This window comes from Vicia villosa, unplaced genomic scaffold (genome assembly GCF_029867415.1).
Source record: "Vicia villosa cultivar HV-30 ecotype Madison, WI unplaced genomic scaffold, Vvil1.0 ctg.000567F_1_1, whole genome shotgun sequence".
NCBI classification, from domain to species: domain Eukaryota; kingdom Viridiplantae; phylum Streptophyta; class Magnoliopsida; order Fabales; family Fabaceae; genus Vicia; species Vicia villosa.
Window position 1 is genome coordinate 325,295 of NW_026705260.1, and position 22,006 is coordinate 347,300.

Sequence of the window (22,006 nt, forward strand, 5' to 3'; positions counted from 1 at the left end):
AGGTACCCCTACGTATTCCCTAGCCTATAGGGAACCTATTCTTAAAATCATGTCCTTCGTACGAAGGACACCTTTGTTAGCATACGTCGATTGGCCTCTCGATGGCCATGAGATCTAGTGACTGTCTCGAACGGTCACCCCATGCTTACTCCTACGCACTCCCTAGCCCGTAGGGATTTTCCTTTTACATCTTTGTATTTTTACAACCACGTGTCCTTCCCACGAAGGACATCTTCATTAACGCATATCGATTGGACTCTCGATGGCCATGAGATCTAGTGACTGTCTAGAACGGTCATCCCGTGCTTATTCTCGTATACCCCTAACTTGTAGGGTTTGGATTTCCGTTTATACATCTTTCATCCCTAGCCTGTAGGGATTTCTCTTCACTCGATATCGTCCTTAGATAGGATGCGTTCCACATAGAGAACCTTCCCACGAGGGACAATTTCGTAAGTACACGTCGAACGACCTCTCGAAGGTCATGAGACTTGGTGACCGTCTTGAACGGTCATCAGCTGCTACTTCCCACGAACTTCCTAATCTATTCCCATTAACGTGTCATAATATCTAGCTCGCAAATGTTTCATTAGAGTCTAATGTCATCCCTAAACCCGCATAGGCTATCCTTAGGATTGTATCTATCGCACGTCCGCGTTGCATTACATACAAGGAGTCATAATATACAAATAATAAAGGAGTCCTTTGCATACGCACGCATTCACATTCTCAGGCATTCATACATTTACATACACATTTGCATTTCCATCTTCACCCGCATCCATACTCACCGTGCTAGCCGGTTTCCTGAAACTCATGGAGAAAAATAAAAGGATCATAAACTATGGAGAAAGGAAGATAAGCTATTACCGTGCCAGCCGCATGTCCATGCCTTTTCGTAACAGGATCATAAATACATCAAAGGTTATCATCGAGCAAGGATTAGTTCAACAAATGAGTTCCCTCATAGATACACTTAAGAGGTATCTAGTCATAAAGGGGTTCATCTTAGAACATATCAAAGTTACAAGGACGCTCTACGATAACCTGGGGGCAAGGGTTAATCCAACTAGGGCAATACCCTGAACAAAAATGCGTAACTACGATGGAGGAAATCGACATGTGTTAACCCCACGCCAAGGGGCAAAAGGGTCATAGATTTTCTCACAAGCGTTGAAGGTTGCAAATGGTGTGATACTATCCGATGGAAAAGCAAAAGAGGTCCAGTCTAAGGAAACTCATGAAGTTCCGAAACGACGAAAACCCACCGCTAACAATTCATTCCCGACAGGTTTGACGTGCCCAAGGAGAATTCCAGATTACCCTTCACTTCTACGAGTCCACGAACTAAGGAGTGAAACAAGGTCAACAAACCCACAAAGGAGATTGCCCCTAGGATCAATAGTTTTATCATTTCAAGTTGTAACCTCTACGATCACAAAAGTATTATCTGACGTAAAACGTTGTATCTTTCGAATAGTAATTCAATAAAATAAGCATGCATGTTTTGAAATCAATCCATTCGCTTCATTCGCTCACTACTACGACTTTCCACTCGCACCCTTCTATTCTATTTCAATTTCAACTTCCAATTATTAACAAACTTGAGGGAGAATGACGAATACAAATAACTGAATCCAGCTAAACATGTGCTTTCAAAGTAAGACCGAACTGACGATGTACAGGCATTGTTTCAATTCCCAAACAGTGGAGACATAAGGATGTTAATCCCTCGTTACCCCCTCGAGCCAGGAGTTGGAGTTTGTTTCTACTTTTTCAAATAAACCTTGATTTTAACCAGGGGGGGGTAGATTTCAATTAATTCAATGGCGTACTTTGGTTGTCAAGAGAATTAGTTAATCCAAGGAAGGATTTAAGCAAAGGTTCAAGCATATCTTCTTCCTCGCGTTCATCCGAGATTGAGGAAGCAATGGAGATAACATTCACAACATCTCATTCCTCATTACATCATTCAAGATCGAGGAAGTGTCAGAGGTGAAGCTTACAAATCAAAATCGACATGGCAGTCACAACATTCAATATCCAAGGATCAAATCTTAAAAGGAGCTTTCAAAAGAAAAACGCCCGCTAAGTCAAAATGGAGAATTTCAGAAAAAACAAAGATGACTTAGGCAAAAATTAGGGCATCCAGATGGATCAAACTCAAAGGAATTGGTTCATGCAAAAATAAGCGATAAAAACAAAGCAAAAGCAAAACACAAAGTACAATCTTGTGACTGCTAAATCATCGAAGTTTCTCACCTATGCGTAGATCTTTACAACACTTTTACCATCAATGCTTGGACCTCTACTAAGGCTTCTGCCCAACATTAAAACTGAAACGATTCTCTTACAAACAAAGCATATCCATTGGATTAGGCGAACTTTAGGATCTGGAGAACATCAAGGAGAAAGGGATGGGTTAAATAAAATTTTGAGCCATATATCCATTGTTTCTTAAAACATGAACCAGGCCAAGTTACAACATTTAAAAGTCCTAATTGAGGCAAGGTTAACCACGAAAGCATATTAAGAAGGATTTTGTTATACTGACTCCTATGTTTGTTAAAACTATTTCTAATCACTACGCTTCTTCAAACATCCATTTCTAATCATCCAACACTAATTTGTAACGGATTTCGATTTCAAAACTTGCATTCGCATTAGAATCACTTTTCGGGGGATACAACATTATCTACGAATATACACTTAGCATAAAGGTGATCATTTCTGATAAAGACTCTTGAATGGGGAAACCACGTCCAGAGGGTTTTCCTAAACGGGGGCATACAACCAAGGATCCTATTAACTAGGAGCATTTATCCTAAAGGTTCAATCGACTTGGGTCACATCTCGAAGCAATCTCAATCAGGGGCATGTCAAACATGGGAGAAATTTAAAAGGATAGAACACCAGGGATAACCCTTCATATCCTGAAAATCAAGGGCATACCCTTCAATCTAAACGTCGAAGCATATGACAAGGTTATTTCCTGGGGCACTTCCCTCATAAGCATCTTTTCCCACGAAAATATTGGGGCAATGGATATCAAATCCATAAGATGCACAACAAAAGGAAAAGGCGTCTTCACACTTTACAACCTCGAATCAATCTTTCTCCTAACTACGATCTTCAAAATTCGAACAAAACAGGTATTGGGAAATCGCGCTAGCATCACACCCTACCTTATCCAACAACCTCACAACATTTCGCATACGCTTTGGTTATCAACAACATATCATTCGAGTACCATGCAAGTACATATAACTCATGCATTACATACAATGGCTGATACATTACACCATACCTTTTTAGGTAGTCTTCTTTAAGACAAATCCTATGATCATTTCCGATAACCTTTTTAGGTAGTCTTCTTTAAGACATTCTTTCCTAAGAACCTCTTCAGGTAGTCTTCTTTAAGACATTCCAAGAACCCTTTTAGGCAGTCTTCTTTAAGACATCCTCTTTCCAAGAACCTTTTCAGGTAGCCTTCTTTAAGACAAATCCTACGATCCTTCCTAGGAACCTTTTCAGGTAGTCTTTTCCAAGACATTTATCATCCTTTCAGGAACCTCTTCAGGTAGTCTTCTTTAAGACATTCTAAGAACATTTCTAGGTAGTCTTCTTTAAGACAATCATCGTTATTTCCAATAACCTTTTCAGGTAGTCTTCTTCAAGATATTTCTTTTTCTAAGTACCTTTTCAGGTAGTCTTCGTCAAGACATTCCTTTTTCTAAGTTCCTTTTCAGGTAGTCTTCTTCAAGACATTCCTTTTCTAAGTGCCTTTTCAGGTAGTCTTCTTCAAGATATTTCTTTTTCTAAGTACCTTTTCAGGTAGTCTTCTTCAAGACATTCCTTTCCTAAGTGCCTTTTCAGGTAGTCTTCTTCGAGACATTCTTGTTCTAAGTACCTTTTCAGGTAGTCTTTTTCAAACAATTTGGCATCCTTTTCAGGAATCCCTTCAGGTAGTCTTCTTTAAGACATTCTACGAACCTTCCTAAGTAGTCTTTTCTAAGACATCCATTATCCTTTCCAAGAACCTTTTTAGGTAGTCTTTTAAGACATTTCTTCCAGCCTTTTCGGGTAGTCACCCTTAAGACATTCCTCTTTCTCTGTTGAAAACCTTTTTAAGGTAGTCTTCTTTAAGACAAATGTTCATGTTCATTCCAGAAACCTTTTCAGGTAGTCTTATAGAAGACATTATTTCGTTCCACTCATTACATCAATCAACATATGCATAATCACTGTCCCATACATCAAAACATCCAATGCAAAACTCTGGTGCTAAGCTATACTATCCATCTGCTTCCCGGTAACCTTACCGATGCCAGTAACCTTACTGTTGGTTCATTTCCAATCACCTGATTGATGCATCCCGGTAACCCTACCGATGATAGCAACCTTGCCGTCCATTTGACTCATAAACATACGTACATACGCATTAGCATATACATATCATCTAGCGCATTCACATACTGCATATCACAGAGGCCCAGCTTCATTAGCAGTCCAAAACATTTCAAAATCCAATTCTCGTTTGGTAATTAGTTCGCGTCTGACTGTTACCTCAAAGCTAGTTCCCGTCCAGTAGTCAGTTCTCGTCTGACTGTTACCTCTATTCCAATTCCCATTCCAATTCCAATTCCAAACTTCTATGTTCCTATCCTATTCCAATTCCCATTCCAATTCCAACTCCAAACTCCTATTTTTTTCTATCCTATTCCAATTCCCATTCCAATTCCAACTCCAAACTCCTATTTTTTCTATCCTATCCCAATTCCCATTCCAATTCCAACTCCAAACTCCTATTTTTTTCAGATCCTATTTCGATTCCCATTCCAATTCCAATTCCAAACTCCTATTTTTATTTCAAATCCCATTTCAATTCCAATTTCAAATACTATTCCAATTTCAATTTCAATCCAAATCGTAACCCTCGCGTTACGTCTTATCACGGCAGTGATAATGGCACCTCCTATTTCAATCCAAATCGTAACCCTCGCGTTACGTTTTATCACGGCAGTGATAATGGCACCTCCTATTTCAATCCAAATCGTAACCCTCGCGTTACGTCTTATCACGGCAGTGATAAAGGCACCTCCTATTTCAATCCAAATCGTAACCCTCGCGTTACGTCTTATCACGGCAGTGATAATGGCACCTCATATTTCAATCCAAATCGTAACCCTCGCGTTACGTCTTATCACGACAGTGATAATGGCACCTCCTATTTCAATCCAAATCGTAACCCTCGCGTTACGTCTTATCACGACAGTGATAATGGCACCTCCTATTTCAATCCAAATTGTAACCCTCGCGTTACGTCTTATCACGGCAGTGATAATGGCACCTCCTATTTCAATCCAAATCGTAACCCTCGCGTTACGTCTTATCACGGCAGTGATAATGGCACCTCCTAATTTCAAACTAAATCGTAACCATCGCGTTACGTCTTATCACGTTAGTCCCTTGGCAGTGATAATGGCACCTTCAATTTCAAACTAAATCATAACCATCGCGTTACGTCTTATCACGTTAGTCCCTTGGCAGTGATAATGGCACCTTCAATTTCAATCCAAATCGTAACCTATTGCGTTACGTCTTATCACGTTAGTCCGTTTAGCAGTAATATGGCACCGAGTTCTGAAGCTACGTCTCTTTGCGAATAGGGATTTATTTTCCCAGATCACAAGGCTTCTCAAACAATACTTCAATTGGGTTTATCACGTTAGTCTCTTGGCAGTGATCTTCTTCAAAACTTCACCAACAAACAAGGTTCTATTTTTTTTTCAAAGTTACTGCTTTCAACTAACATACTAACAATCATGCATCATTCAATTGCATATTTCATTCATACACAATGCATATACATACATCGCTCTCATTTATTTTGAGAGGCTTACAGCATCATACATCGCATGCATCATACCATTGCATAAAATTCAGGTTGCCTTTTTAGGCCGTGCTACGATCAAAACACAGTGGTTCCTTTCAAAAGCACATGCTTCACACTCCAAAAGAAGAGGGGTATTTACCTTGGATGGCATCTTTAAAGCCCATCTCCCACATAACTTCTTCCCAACAAATGCAAATTTCGGGGCATTCTCAGTGTCCAATCATCTTCCACCTTTAGATCACGATAGGCAGACGTGTCTATCTGATCCTTCAGGTTTAAGAAGATTGAACAAGGGCAGCTGTCATACCCCAAAATTTGCCCTCCTATATTCAATCAAAGGATTGTGAATATTCAAGGCTTCAAATGGATCTCAAGGTCTCTCATATGTCTCAAAGTATCTCCATGTCAAAAGTCAAGCTTCTATCCCAAGGATTGCTCACTCAATGGCTCGTACGACCAATAATCGACTGTGTTGACCTAAAAGTCAACTATAGTCAAAATATAGTCAAACTTCAAGATTTTTGGTCAACATCAAGTATGTGAGGTTATATCCATCATTTGATCAAAGGTTGATCATGATCCATTAATAAAAACTCAGAGATGAACAAATTCAAAGGTTCAAATTAGGGTTTTCCATAGGAAAAGTCAACTCAACTTTGACTGACCATAACTTCCACATGGAGTATCAAAAATTCCCCAACCAAAGCCTATTTTGAAGGAAATTTGATTCTCTACAACTTTGTCTCTCACAAGCCAAGGCCAGAAATGCATCATTTGAGAAATGTGGTACAAGAGATTATAGGTCCTCCGAAAAGTCAACAAAAGACACCTTTTGAGTCAAAGCTCATAACTTGAGCATGGAAACTCCAATTGAGATGAAACCAAAGGTATCATGTAGAGGACTCTTGGAGCTTTCCAAAAAGTCTTCTAACACTTCCATATCATAAAAATTGAAGGAGTTATGATAGTTGCAAGTTGGGCAAAATTAAGGAAATACATGAAGTACAAAAGTGAAGAAACTTATCTTTCAAACCAATGGGCCAAATTTTTGGATCTAAAACATATCCATGGATAATAGCAAGACTTAAAAATCTATTATCTCATTTTTATGACACTTATTTCATTTATTTGAATATTTATTCATTTAAATATTAAATAAGTTAAATAAAACCTAAGATAATTAGATTAAATCAAAAAAATTGTTTTTTTAATCAGTTTCAATGATTTAATATATCAAATATATAGGCTAATTTCGTTCATGAGATAATGGGGAGATTTTATACTAATTTAGTAAGCTTTCAATCAAAAATAAATAGAAAATATATCAATCTCAATCATCAAAAATACATGGGCTCTCTCCAAATTTTGTCAACCCTAACTGAGCCCATATATATACTAAAAACATTCACTAAGGAAGGGGGACGAAGATTGGGGTGGAGAGGCTAGGGTTTCCACATTCAAAAATCTCTCCAAGCTAGGGCATGCGTTTTCTTGGTGTATAGCTGCTCTCAGGGAGTTTAAAGCTTGCACTCACCTTCTGGAGGTTGAAAGGGACGATTCCATGCTTTTACATCAGCCTGAAACGTCCCCGAATCACACACTTCAAATACTCCGGTTTTGGTAAGATTCTTGGATTCGTTTTCCGATTTCCATGCATTGTTAACGTGTTGTGTATGTTTATTCATGACCAGGGTGGTATTTGGGCTGGATGCAACGTGCAACATGCATGTTTCGAGACGTAAATCACGATACGCCATTAAAGGACCTCAAAGAGTTGTCACGGTCGAACCAGCCGATACAGAGCTTTTCAGTCGAAACTAACCCCGCCGTTGCATCCGCAGCCATCGAATTAGCATATCTGGGTTCTTCTTTTTTTTTGGTTTTGGTCGATTATCGCAGGAGTTCCAATGTCTCCTCATCGGAGAAGAAGGTGGAGCCGCCACCGGCGGCAGTCTTGAAGTCGCAGGGTCAATCCACTGCATGCATGGCGCCACCAAGGGTTTTCATTGGTCCGTCATAAATGGTACAGTATCTCTCCGTCTCTGATTTGCTGGTCAAAAAGTCCACGCACGCTTCTCCATTCCTATTGGCTGCGTATGAAGCAAAAAGGGCCCACCACTGACTGAGTTTGACTATGCAATTGATTCAGGTTTGTTTTATATATTTATTACTTTTATTGCGCTAGTTTTACAGCTTGAACATTCAGCAGAGACGGTTGAATCATGTACGTGGAACCTAAGAGACCTGGGTTCGATCCCCAGGTCATGTGTATTTTCTTGCTATTTTCTCAATTTGCTTATTAAGATCAATTCCCAAATACTGTGTTGCGCGCCCCTTGGGATCATCATGCACTCTCGGTTCCTCACCGTTGGATCTTCTATGATCTGAATCTAACGTCTTCAATTGAGGAGGCACACCATGGACACTCTCTAATACAGTAGCACAGGATTGGTGCCCAGGTTTCATTATTTCTTTTATTTTTCTTTTATATATTATTTGTATAATTGATTTTGGTTATTTTATCATGTACATAATTTAATTCCAATTAATATAATTAGGATTTAGGTTATGACTTTTAGGATTATTTTTCCGATTATATTCCTGACTATTTCCTCGATTAATTTATTTAATTAATTTTAATTATATAAATCATAAAAACCCTTATAAATATATTAAGATATTAGGGTTTGCTCCATCCCATTTGCCCAAAGTATCGAAATATTAAAATTATTATTCGTTTCGACTAAATTTATTGGTCGCGATGGTTAATAATTGATTAATTTAATTAATCAAATCCTATATAATTCAAACACATATTATTTGGCTAAAGGGTTTCAACCATCTTATTGGTTGCAATGATTAGCCTATCTTTCCCATTCAAATTCATTATTATTTTTAATCGAATCAATCGATTACGAGGGATAATGATACAAATTAAATTAAATTCCTAAAAAATACTTTTATTCGTTATCAGTGATAATTGAATCCATCAATTAAAATTGGTAACGATACAACTACTAATCTTTTAACTATGGTGATCGAATCTATTGATCATTGCGGTTAATAGTACATACTAAAATCAGGGTTGTACGCCCACATCTAAAACTCTAAACCGCAATACTACGGATTTTCATCCCTTCAAATACTGCGATGTTCATAACTACGATAAGGTAATTCAAAATACCTTCGAACTTCGCACTTCAAAACAACTTCAAATACAATCAAATTCTAATTCTAAGGCGTACAATCCTGTACCCGAACTACGTAGACTCTGATTCTCCCTAAGGAGGTACGTAGGCACTTGGCAACAAGGCGAGTCCCCCTCCTCCAAATCTTAATCATGTCCATAATTAAGCTTTAACCCTATTAACTTTCTGCCACCTTTCTTTATTTTCTGCCATAACCCTAATCTTTGCAATATTAACCTTTAGGAAAGGGTTTTGGGTGCCTAACACCTTCCCTTAACCCGAATATAGTATCTTACCTTGAATCTCATAACCATTAAAGGTTTCCTATTCGCCTTGGTAGAATAGGTGGCGACTCTAAACCTTTCAATTTTAGGGCAGGTTGCTACAAAGAGTAATCTAATGAGTGTTTGTCAGTTGATTGAAAGGGGTTTTTTCGGTAACCTTGAAGAAAAAGAACAATGATCCATTGACAAATAAAGAGTTGTTACTCTGTCAAATCAAAAGCACAAGTTTAACTTAGAATTTCTTAACACTTGTATATTCTAGAAATTTTTAAGTCTTAAGAGTCTTTCTGTGTTGTATTTTTCTTACACCTCTTATTGTATATTAAGTGTAACACTCAAAAATCTCTCATTTGTAAGTCAGATTGTTCGAAGTTTCTTGCTTGTGTGCTTGAGCTTTAGAAGTCTCTTACTTGTGTGTTTGAGCATTGGAAGTCTCTTACTTGTATACTTGAGCATTTGTAATCATTTGTGATTATTGTGAAATCCCTTGAAAGTGCAAGGGGACTGGACTACTCATAGTTTGTGGGAGGAATCAGGATATATCGTTATGTCTCTCTTTCTTTGAATCCCTAACTCTAAACTTATTCTATTTGCTGCAAACTATCATATATGTATTTGATTCTAGACCTTGTGTTCAGAATATGATAAGAGAGACTCATAAAAGAAAGAAAAAGTTAACACAATTCAACTCTCTATTCTTGTGTTTTTCTCACCTTCAGATTTATCTGTAGTTTATTTTATTGTCTATATTTTTCTTCAATTTACTTTTAATTTTTTTTGTAGGGTAAGTGAAAAGGAAAGGAAAAATTATCTAAAAAAAGATAGCCAAAAAATTTGAGGATTAACGTCTCTCAACTAGCACCCTATATGCATCTGCTTGGAAAATAGGAAGTAATTCATCAGGTGGAATAAAAAATTCTAGGCAAGAAACCAATTCAGTATTCCCAATCTTGACTAAGAAATCAACTGCAACATTAATTTTTCTCCAAGAATGCGTAAATAGAGCTCGCCGGTCTCTCCCTAATAACTCCATAAGGTTTGAAATAATATATACAAAATGGTGCGAAGGATTAACTTTTGTCTTCGCTAAATGGATAGCGATAGTAGAATCGAAACAACAAATCAAATCTCTTATCTTTTTATCTCATGCTACTGTAAGTTCATGGTATAAAGCAAGGAGTTCTACATGAAAGATTGTAGAAACACCTACGTTATCGAGAAAACCAATTAACCAAGAACCATACGACTACCTAACTACACCACGAACCCAAATGGACTCGGATAAGCCTTACTAATGTTATCTATATTGAGAACTGTAGCTATCCCCGACACTGCATGCCAAGAAATCCATATGTTATTTGCTACTACAACCTCTCGAGAAGGAAATGCGTCCAGTATAATATTCACAAACTTGCGGCTTAAGATGATTAATAGAGACATTCTCATTCTTCCTACAAAGTTGGTTCCTTGCTCTCTAAAGTCAACAACAAATAGGCAAGAACATGTGAAACCTGCCAAACTCAATTCTCATCATTCCACCAAGTTGTTAGAGGGAAAAAAAATAAAATAATAATAATACCATCAAAACCAACATAAAGTCAAATTAGTCTAGCAAAAATACAATCTCAGTGCAAAATAGTCTCATTTGAAATGTTGCTAGATTAGGTGAATTGAGAATTTTTCTATAAAATCTTTAATAACATCAAAAGAAAATATTGAATTTTGATTTAAATACTATTTTTTAAATGTTTTAGAATATAAAATTATTTAATAATTATGTACTCAGTTTTTTTTAATAACAAATTATTAGTATATCTTTATACATTTGTCACACGATTTAAACTCTAGGCTTCCAACTCTTTTTAGTCGTTAGTTCAACGAGCTAAAATTTAATTGGAGTGAGAGAGGCCTCCAACTCCTTTTATGTACTCAAATTTGTTTTATATTATTTTTTAATTAATAATAGAGTATTTATTGAAACTATAAGTTTTGCTATAAAATTTTGTTAACTTTAATTTTAAAAATAGTAAAATACGGAACTTTTTATTAATCAATTTTTGTTTGATTTTTTCTTTAGCCACCTCCCTATAGGGGTCAGGGTCACCCCAACGAAAAACTCAAATTACCCCTGCTTCGGAAATGAACTTCCGAAGCACTTTTTTTTTAAAAAAATTTCCACAATTCGGAAGTTCATCTCCGAAAACACCTCATGGGGGTGTTTTCGGAGATGAACTTCCGAAAACACCTTTGTTCAGATTTTGGGGGTTTTCGGAAATGAACTTCCGAATTATGCAGAAACTGGTTTTTTTTTTTTATGTTTTTCACAGTCTCGTATTTTTAATTAAAGGAAACCGGGAAATAAAATAAATGACATATAAACAGAAAAAACTAATATGATAAAAAAGTAATATATACAAGCCGATCCAAATCCAAATAAAAATAGTGTGCTAAAGATACAATCCGAAAACAAAAAATAAATAAACCCGACCACTACTGGGTGTGCCTAACCCTCTCACCCTGGGCCCTCCTCTGCCGCTTGTATGCCGCCGCACGGCCCGCATCAGTGACGATCATCTCCATCACGGCGACTGCCTCTGGACCGCCCTGATGAACGACACCTCGATCCAACGCGTCCCGCCCAATCATCTCTATCCGCTGGCAGATCGGCATGAGATCAATGGCGTGGTCATCCTCGGCTTGCTGGTTCTCCAGGATCTCTTCGTGTGCTGGCCTAGGAGCGCCGGGAACATCGGGTCTCAGCAGAGGATGTGACACCCGGTAGAACCATGTGATGTATCCCTCCACACTGTGCCAGTCCTGTGTGACCCGAGTGCGACGGTACTCCTGCGGTACCACATGATGTTGCCAGTCCCCCCATATGGCAGTGAGCTGCACTCGGGTCACTGTGTCGGGAGCAACCTCAAAGGGTGACCTGGGTATCTGCTGCACGAATCCGAACTGACGCATGCACCGCTCAGGGAGATACCGGACCATGATGCCGGTCCCGCATGCCAACCAGCCAGAATATAGAGATATGCCGTCAAAGGGGACAATCTGAGTGTAGTCGCTGAACGGCCTTCAGGTGATGTCGTCGTGCATCGTGCGGCCCAAGTACCCACGGTATGGTCCCACCGCATTGTTCCCCCTCTGGAGAACGTATCTAGCGGCCCTGGGCATGGCGTCAACGTACACAGGATCGATGTGGAAGCCGTGGATGCGGGAGAAGTAGGAGATGATCCAGCTCTGAAACATAAATAAATACGAAACATAAGTAAATACGAAACACAAATACGAAACATAAATAAATACGAAACATAAATAAATACGAAACAATTAAAATGAAACGTACCGTGAGTAGTGTGCAGGATCCAACCAACTGCCTCATCCTCCAGTTGGAGGCCTCATTCAGCTTCTGGTAGAGGTATGCCAGAGTAGCTGCCCCCCAGTTCCACTGGTGAACGGTATCCAGGTCCATGAAGTAGCGGAGGTAGGTCACGTCGACGTACCTTGCACTCTTGTCCACAAAGCATGCAGCGCCTACCACATGCATGTACCAGCACCGGAGAGCGCAGCCGCGGTGATACTATGTGAATAGATCGTCACCCGCCTCCTCAGCCTCGGCTGCCGCGTCCAAGTGGTGCTCGAAATAAGCGCTCAGTATGGTGAACCGGATATGAGGCCCAGATGTCGTGATGCACTCATAGTCAGCAGCTTCGGGCTCCATGCCCAAATAGAGCGCCATCCACTGACTGGCTTCGACCCTCTGGATCCGGGTGTGGGCCAACAGCGGACCCCTGATCGGCAGGTGGAGAAGACACTGCACGTCATGCAAGGTGATCGTCATCTCCCCAACCGGCAAGTGGAAAGAAGACGTCTCCTTGTGCCAGCGCTCCACAAAAGCCCCCTACATGCCGTGGCTGATGGTGGTGTACCCCGTCATGCAGAGCCCGCTAAGCCCTGAACCTCGCACCGCGTCGTTAAACCACTCAGCTGCTGGTTTAAACAGACTGAAAATCTTCCGGACGTGGTTCACCATTTTCAAAGGATCTCTCTCCTGTTACAAAAAAAACAAATAAAAGCATATGTTAAATAGACCGTTAAGAAAATATCGAATAAACGTCTAAATTATAAACGGTTAAATTAAAAAAAATACCTCTCCCTCCCAGATACGTCGAGCGACGTGATCGCGGTAGGATATCAGCACGGAAGTGTCAAAGGGCCCTCCCGGGTAGCTGTCCTCCTGCTCATCCTCCTCCCCGGATGGAGGGTCAACATCTGGTACCCCCTCCGGCTCGTGGTATGCCACTGCCACCTCCTCCTCCTCCTCCTCTCGCTGGCGGGAAGAAGATACCCGAGCCAGCCGACTCCTAGATCCAAATGAAGAGGTACCCTCTCCCACGTCCACGGGAACTCGCACACGGTGTCCCCGGCCCTGCCCCCGTCCCTGGGTCGACGCCAGCTGCGCCGCCGCCCGCTCGCGTCTAGCCGACGCAGTCTGGGACTCACTACCCTGTCTGATGCGTGCTGGTTGGTTGCCTGACATGTTCCTGTAAACAATTGAAATCGATTAATATGCGAGACAAAAGAAAAAACAAAAAAAATTGCACTTCTGATACAGTTCGGAAGTTCATTTCCGAAAACTGGGATGGAGGTGTTTTCGGAAATGAACTTCCGAAACACCCCTGCGCAGAACTTCTCTGCAACCTCCAATGACAGACCCCAAAATCAAACTTCAAAACTACTTTTATGCCTACTAAACAACCTAATATCAGTACCAACCTATCTTAATGTATATTTTTCAATTTCTAAACACCATAATAGAGTTTATTCAAATGGATCTAAAAATTGAAATAAAATGCTAAACTTACCAATTAGTGTTTGAGATTATTTAGGTTGAGATTGGAAGAAGACTTGGGCAATCTATTTGACTTCACACTTGCTTGTTGCAGAAATTTTGAAAGAGGATGATTTTGGAAGAAGATTAGGGTAAATGAATGGGGGAGGGGGGCTGTTTTGCTTAATCTGCATAACGCGCAGTATTTCGGAAATGAACTTCCGAAATACTGTTTTCGGAAATGAACTTCCGAAATAAGACAATTTTTTCAAAAAAAAAGGCGCTTTCGGAGATGCATCTCCGAAAACACCTTTTCCTTGCATTTCGAAGATGCATTTCCGAAGTCAGGGGTAGTTTGGGTTTTTCACCAGAGGTGGGCTAGAAAGTTGGGAGGTGGCCAAAGAAATTTCCTTTTTGTTTTTAGATTTTGAGGCACAAGACCATTGTGAGGTTTGCTTAGACCGGTTTTAGTGTTAAAATAAATTTGGTACAAGCTGTGAAGTTTTGTTGTTCTAATATTTTTCTATTTTATTTGGTGCGCCATCAACTTCAAAATTATGTTAGAAATATTTTTTGTGATCCAAAACTTGCAAAGTTAAAAGAATTTTTAAATTTTTGTGTAAATATTGTGGAAATAAATAGGAAAAAAGGGATATGCACTGACAGTGTAAAATAGTTTTACACTTTCAACCAATGAGGATCATGTATCAGGATAAGTCAGACTGAAAATTTTAAAAAACGTGTATGACATGGCAGAACATTATATTCTAATTGGTTGACAGTGTAAAATTTTTTTACACTGTCAGTACATAACCATTAAACTCAAATAAATAAATACATTTGATATATTTTATGTGTTTATGCTAGGTGGTGTACCCGTTATTTGGAGTTTGAGAAAAGAATCAATAGTGACATTATCGTCGTGTGAAGTAGAGTATATAGTTGCTTCTCTTTGTACATGTCAAGCAACTATAATGGCGAATCAAATCAGAAATTACACGGAAGCATCATGGAGTAATTACCATAAAGATCGCCAACATGTCAGTTATCTATCTAGCAAAAAATCTGATAGCACATGAAAGAAACAAGCATATCAAAATGAGTTTCCATTATCTTCAAGAACAGGTAGCTAAAGAGAAGTTGAACTTTGAACACTGCAAAACTGATAATCAGATTGCAAACATCACGACGAAAGGAGTACAAGTCGAAATGTTCAAGAGACTAACAGCAATGATGAATGTAAATAGCTTAGACACAATGAATTAGGTGGTGTGTTGAGAATGTAATTCCTTGTGTCTAAGCAGTTTGCTCGACAAAAACAAGGTTGTATCGAAAATAGCCTAGTGTACTTGTGCGTCAAATTTGTGTGTGTCGAATTGTCGAATGAGTTGCCTCGATAGGATTTCGACTTAGGCCTAGTTTTGTAGTTAATAGAATTAGGTATTTTGAGTTTTGGCTTAGGGAGCAAGCAAGCTCAACTATAAATATACGGAGTAACCCTTATTAATGTAATCACTTGAACAGACAGATGCATAATTCAATAAAATTCTCAGTTGAGAAGCAGATAGAAACTTTGTAGGAAAATTTTCTTCTTCTTGCTCTTTTGTTCAAACTCTAATTCTCTTACTTTTTCAATTCATCTTTTCTTTTCTTCTTCCGTTATCGATTGTGCAGCAGAATCATCTTGCAACCAATGTTGGTTGATTAGCTTGAGTGAAGAGTGAAAAATAAAAGGGAATTTGATCAGTTGAATGAATCTTGTTCATCAAGATTGATTTGGAATTCTCCATATGTTTGGGATAATTTCAACATAGTCTTGCCCATAGCAACTACAAGCGTGAAATATATTTTTTCAGTTATGAAGTTTGTAATTAGTCATCTATGTAACAAAATGAGTGATCAGTAGATAACTAATCGTCTTGTAACTTTTATAGAAAGATATGTTCTTGAAATAATTGACAATGATATAATTTTAACTTATTTTTAAGAAATAGATGGTAGACGATTTTCATTGTAAAAATGTATTGTATTAAATAATATTATTTTTTATTTTCAATATAATTTAGTTCATAATTTTTTATGTAATGTCTAGATTAGTCCTCTTGGTTTGCCCTCTTGGTGTCTCATTCTAAGTGCATCTAATATCAATATATAAATATAGTTCAAATATTGATCTTTACTACTTTACAAAAAAATTAATAAAATGTTACATATTTTCTCATATATATCATCGAGATTCACTACATACTAGAATTGACAAAATTATTGAAAAGTATAGGATTATTTTTAAGTCACGGATTGAAAGCATTGCAATTCTATATTGCCAAGTTCCAGTAAAAGTATTCATCAGATCTGAATATATTCCAACAGCTATTACATACTATAAAGTAACAAATATTATTCACATTTCCTTATTGATATGGAAAATTCTCTCGCAAATAAAGACGATGTGGATGCGGAAAATTAAATTAATGAATAATGTAAGCATAATCACATGCATGAATTTGCATCAGAGATTAATGTTGAGCAGTAGACCAAGAATTTGACTCCACCCAGTTGTATGCCATAGGGCTCAAAAACGCATCAGGAATACCAAAGGAATTAACCAACGCAAGTGCATGTGGTCGAAGTTCAGCACATAGTTTTGGAACTTCTTTCCTCACTGCAGAAGCATTTTCTGTTGACAAGTATCCATATCGGAGAAAGGCAGCGTCTTCGTCCACACTAATCAAGGCGTATAACGATCTTAACAGACTTAAGACATCCTACAGATGAGACAAATATAAAGAGATTGATAAATAGACTTTTTTACAAACACACGTGCACACGCGCGCATGGAGAAGGCAGGAACAATCCATAAGCAATAAAATGATTTACCTTCAATGAACCGGCTGGTAAAGCTGACTCAGCCTCTATAAATGTTTTAAGTATGGCTCGTTCAGAGAAAGCTCGGCCTAAGTCCTCCGCGAGCTGGTAACTCTGGTAAAGAGAATAGTTTCAAATTGTAAGACAATGGTAATTATGAATGAGAAATTAACTAAATGTAGTAGAGTCCTCACTAGAATAAAGGCGAACTCTTTGCTATTTCCATTAGATTGATGTTCTGAAACCTCTTCAGCAAAACGCTTCAGTAGATCTCGCTCTCTAAGGTGGAACAGATCAATCTGTGTAAATAAGAGGTTAAGAAACAAATAGAAGCTTCTACCATGTCATTCCAATTATTAACATGTATATAGTCGAATGATTACCTGAAATTCACTGCTCTTGATGGTAGAACTTGTTAACTTAGATGGGATGACTGGCAGAGATTTGTTCATGTGTTCTAATCCCAAACCTTTAAATGGCTTGTTTTTTGTCTGACATGCTATGTATTCTGCGAGGAGTGCCTTGCTTATCTGAAGTGAAATGTAGAACTCATAAATTCAATCAGGCCGATGATATTGAACAGAAAAAAGTGGAATGCTGCTTAAATTCAACATGGAATGTTAATGCCACTATGCGGAGATAAGTCAATAATCATAAGCTAAAAGTCTTTCGACAAGGTTCACATATATCAGAACAGATCTAGAGCCTAGGCCTCCTCTGAGAATATTTCTTTATTCTAAGACTAACATACACTTCACACATAACTCCTATTGCATCAGAACCTGATACAATTCACACATTGTTAAGTTTCATATTTAACAGAATACTGTAACATACCTGCTGCATCAGAACATTGTTGTCCCCCTCAAATGTTGAATGCACATCAAACTCACCCTTGAATTGACCGATACGATTTTCAGTTTTGACGCCTTGTCCCCCACATGCTTCACGACATTCCTAAATTCATGCATTAATAGAACTTTTGTGAGGCCAGTAGCTTATGAAATACAAAATCTATCACACCAAAGTATAGTAGCGATTCGTACCTGAAGAGTACGCATATTATTCCATGTAAAGGTTGCCTTGTATGCACTAGAAACAATATGAATTGCTTTGTTTGACTCAGGCGTTCTATTCACATACATCATTTTGAGCTCAATTGAAGCAAAACTCATAGCATATCTGTAGAAGAAATGACCAGATGAGCATAAACAGGTCCATTATTATATCTGCTGATGGACAACTAGGATAGTCGCTTATACACACACACACACACTAAGAGTGACATGCCTAAGTTCTGGTTCATAATGGATTTGAATCACTTTGAGTTCTCGGCAAATAGATGTTAAAACGCATGAATTGAAGAACTTACATCTTTGCAAGTAAAGGTAATAGACGCTGTTGATGGCTTGGGTAATCAAGTAGTAGAACTTCAGGCCCATTTGGTGTAATAGAAAAGGCCCGTCTTGTCAATGCATATCTTATAGCAATGGCTAAGCTAATCTAACAACAGAAAATGAAAGGCATGATATTGACGATGTTAAAGTTCGGAGACTTTGTAAGATACATAAAAAAACAGACAAATACATTCATATCCACAAATGAAGATGGTATCAATACCTTGGATATGTAAACAGAACTGACAGCAATAGTTACACGACCAGAGGTCAGAGGGGCTAAGAATGCTCCAAACCTCTGCAGCAAGAAAAGCATACGACAAAAGATATGTGAGCAGTTTTTCCAATGGGAACAAATAATAGCACAAGGAGATAAAAGAAAGTGACATCTCTCAAAAAGAGTAATCACCTGATCTGCATTTTTAATTGCACTCAAATACTCGCCACTTGGTGAAACGTCAGCCACAGAGTTTAACAAATTCTCTCTGGGGATTCTCACATTGTCAAACCTGAAATCAGATGCCCAGCCAGAACTTGAGTTTACTCGTTTGAAAAAGTTTCATTTATCAGGTGCTATCTTGCTTGAAAAATATGTGTATATTACCAGATACGGCCGTTATCAACCCCGTTTAAACCAATTTTGTGACCACATTCAGCTATTCGGATATTTGGGCATATGTTTCCATCTGAATCCCTGATTTGAGCAATAAAAGCATGCACCCCTTGATTGCTACCATTTATGTTGAGCTGTGAAAAGACTATAGTATGTGTTGCATGCTGAATAGAAAAGTATGTTAGTCCAGTCTCTATATGTACAAACATAGAGTGGAAAAAAGTGTAAGAACCAAATCAATCTTACGACGTATAGGCTTTTAAATGGAAACGATAATAAAAGAGTCCTTACATTTGCAGCACCACCGATCCAATACTTCTGAGCCGACTCACACGGAGTATTGATGACAAATTCTCCAGTATTTGGATCATAAGTAGTGATTGTTTCAATTCCTCGAACCTGCAAAATTTACTCTGGAAAGATTATTTAAAGGGATAAGGTAAAAAGCATGATAAACTACATGTGAACCTAATAATCCCATCCTATTGAGCAACCTTTACATACATTACTCCCATGGCCCAACTCAGACATTGCAAAACAACCCTTGAGCTCATAGTTTTCAGTCGCTCTCAACCACTTGTCATGGTGACGCTTGGTTCCCAGAAACTTTACTGCCCCGCCCCTGAAATCCATTATTCAGAAAAGAAAACCATTCCAATAGTGAGCCATTTGGTAAATAAACTTGTTTGACTAGGATAAATAAATAATCCAAGATGGATCATTGACAAATCCATCATTCTCTTGAAGTTATCTAAAACCGTCTCAATATAAAAAAAATGAAGCAAAAGAAAATAAGTTAATATATTATAGTTATTCTACCGACAACTAGGTCAAGCGCACATGAGATCACATCAAATTATAGCTCCGGATAACTTGTCTTGCAAGAAACATTTTCCCAAACAAGGCCAAGTATGTGTCAAACTTAAAAACCATTCATAAACCCTTCATTTAAAGGCTTGACATTTTGGGATACTCATTCTTTAACCAAGTGATCTAGACTTCCATCATCACCAGTCACCACTACCTTGTAATTAAAGTTTAATGTTAACATAAGTCGGCATAGGCAGTTTGGTGGAGATAACATAATGATATAGGAAGGTTGGCTACGCGTATAGAAGAAGTTGCACGTCGGAAAGGTTTGACGGAATTTATGCAAGTTTGGCGTCCGATGTCAGAATGACTCATATTATATCTTAATTTCTAGATAGGGAATCGGCTCAAGAGTCCAACTTACGACTTTGCCATGATCTATAGGCTTTTTAAGCCACCCGGGTTCGTTACAGGCCTAAAAATAGCATTTTAATATTTTTCATAACTTTAGCAATTTCTGTTTTATTTCTGTTTTTGAATAATTTTAGCATTAGGATTTCTTTTAGGTATTTAAACACCTTTGGTTGCGGCCGCCAGAGTGTTTTCTCTTTTGGTGGATTCCAAAATTTTATTTGACAAGTTTGTCGCTTGCAAACTTGTGTTTTTATTTTAGATTTAGCGCTTGCTAATTCTTCGTGATTCCGACTGTGTCACATAACCATAAAAATTTGATCATCATGTACAAATTGTACACAGACATCAAATCTTATACCGCCTTTGCACAAATAATTTATGTAATAAAAGTAGTAGTAGTATAACATTTATGACATAAGCTGCAAAGATGATTATTGGTTCATTACAACAAACTGTTTGACCATTTATTAGTAAGCATTATGATACTTTAAAATCGTTGCCGAATCATATCCGATACGTACCAATACGCTCTGATACGTCCCTGAATACGTATCCAATTTTTTTTACATAAAAACAAAAACAAAAAACTTCCGATACAACGGCAACACACCGTGATACGCTATCAACATGTATCTAAAATATGGTATCCTATGTTTTTCAAAGACCAATGTATCCTCGTATCGTGTCCCATACTCATATTGTGTTCTGTGTCCGTGCTTCGTTGGCCATCATTTGTTTAATTAGGCAGTTATTTGAAGCCGTTAACCATATAAATTGTCGTATAGTTTTGTATCAAAGTAAAAGGAGGTAGATATATATAGAGAGAGAAGAGAGGTAGTTACCACAAGAAGATATGAACACCGAGCTTAACGGCGAGAGAGTGATCATACATTCCAATAACCTCATGAAGCGCCAATTTCCTCAACTCTTCTCGAGGGCCATCACCGGTGAGCCACCCACGAAAAACACCGCGATCCAAAAGATACCCTATTCGCTTCATCGTCATCTCACGCTGTTGCTCCATGGACTGATTATAATCCGGGGAAACAAACACCCTTCCGTCGATTTCCCGCCGGTTGAAGAGACGGCTCTGTATCATCAATCCGAAGAGCCAGTCGCGATCCTCCAAATTATGGCCGTCCAAGAGCTTCCGCATCTCGGTCGTGTCGAACGTTACGTGATTTGATTCGGATAGCTCGGGAGGAGAGTAGCATAGGCAGGCGTTGTGTTGGAGGAGTGTGGTGGCTGTTGGTGGGTCATGGCGGAGGTGGTTGGAGAGGATCTCGGTTCGCCGGGAGATGCGGTTGGTGTCCATGTTGAGTGTTGAGAGACGGTGGTTGTGGGAATTGGGAGATTGATTGATAATGTTGAATGGAAAGTCAGAAACAGAGATGTTTTGGTTTTGGTTTTGGTTTTGGTTTTGGTTTTCTACTATCTATTCATTAATAATACATTGACCAAATTGCCTAAATTACCCTTTCACCAAAATTTATTTGCACTAATAAAAGGTCATTTTTGTAACTAACAAATTAAGTATTCACTCTTTCAACTTTATTGAATGGATGCCCCAAGTGTTAGCTTTTCATTGGTCCGAATTAAATAATATTTTCTCTACAACTTTATTGCATAAATGATGACATCACATGTAAGCCATGGATGATGGAAGTCATATTTAAATTTCTTTTACATTTCATTTTCCCACACT

General features: G+C 38.3%; 1 protein-coding gene across 1 annotated transcript; it reads right to left on the reverse strand.

Annotated features, from left to right (window-relative positions):
- Positions 1 to 16,561: 16,561 nt before the first annotated feature.
- On the reverse strand, positions 16,562 to 21,727 carry LOC131629437 (acyl-coenzyme A oxidase 3, peroxisomal-like). The gene is made up of 13 exons (XM_058900222.1): positions 21,144 to 21,727; positions 19,582 to 19,699; positions 19,369 to 19,476; positions 19,069 to 19,241; positions 18,874 to 18,973; positions 18,688 to 18,762; positions 18,440 to 18,570; positions 18,114 to 18,249; positions 17,905 to 18,024; positions 17,451 to 17,597; positions 17,262 to 17,366; positions 17,080 to 17,181; positions 16,562 to 16,967 (listed from the first exon to the last, which is right to left on the reverse strand). The coding sequence occupies exons 1-13, from the start codon at positions 21,614 to 21,616 to the stop codon at positions 16,719 to 16,721; spliced, it is 2,037 nt and encodes a 678-aa protein (XP_058756205.1). The 5' UTR covers positions 21,617 to 21,727; the 3' UTR covers positions 16,562 to 16,718.
- Positions 21,728 to 22,006: the final 279 nt, after the last annotated feature.

Coding starts and splice junctions, on each gene's coding strand:
- LOC131629437 (XM_058900222.1), bottom strand. CDS start 21,616: ATGGACACCAACCGCATCTCCCGGCGAACCGAGATCCTCTCCAACCAC. Junction 18,025..18,113: donor ATAATATGCGTACTCTTCAG/GTACGAATCGCT, acceptor GCATGAATTTAG/GAATGTCGTGAAGCATGTGG. Junction 16,968..17,079: donor TACCAGCCGGTTCATTGAAG/GTAAATCATTTT, acceptor TCTCATCTGTAG/GATGTCTTAAGTCTGTTAAG.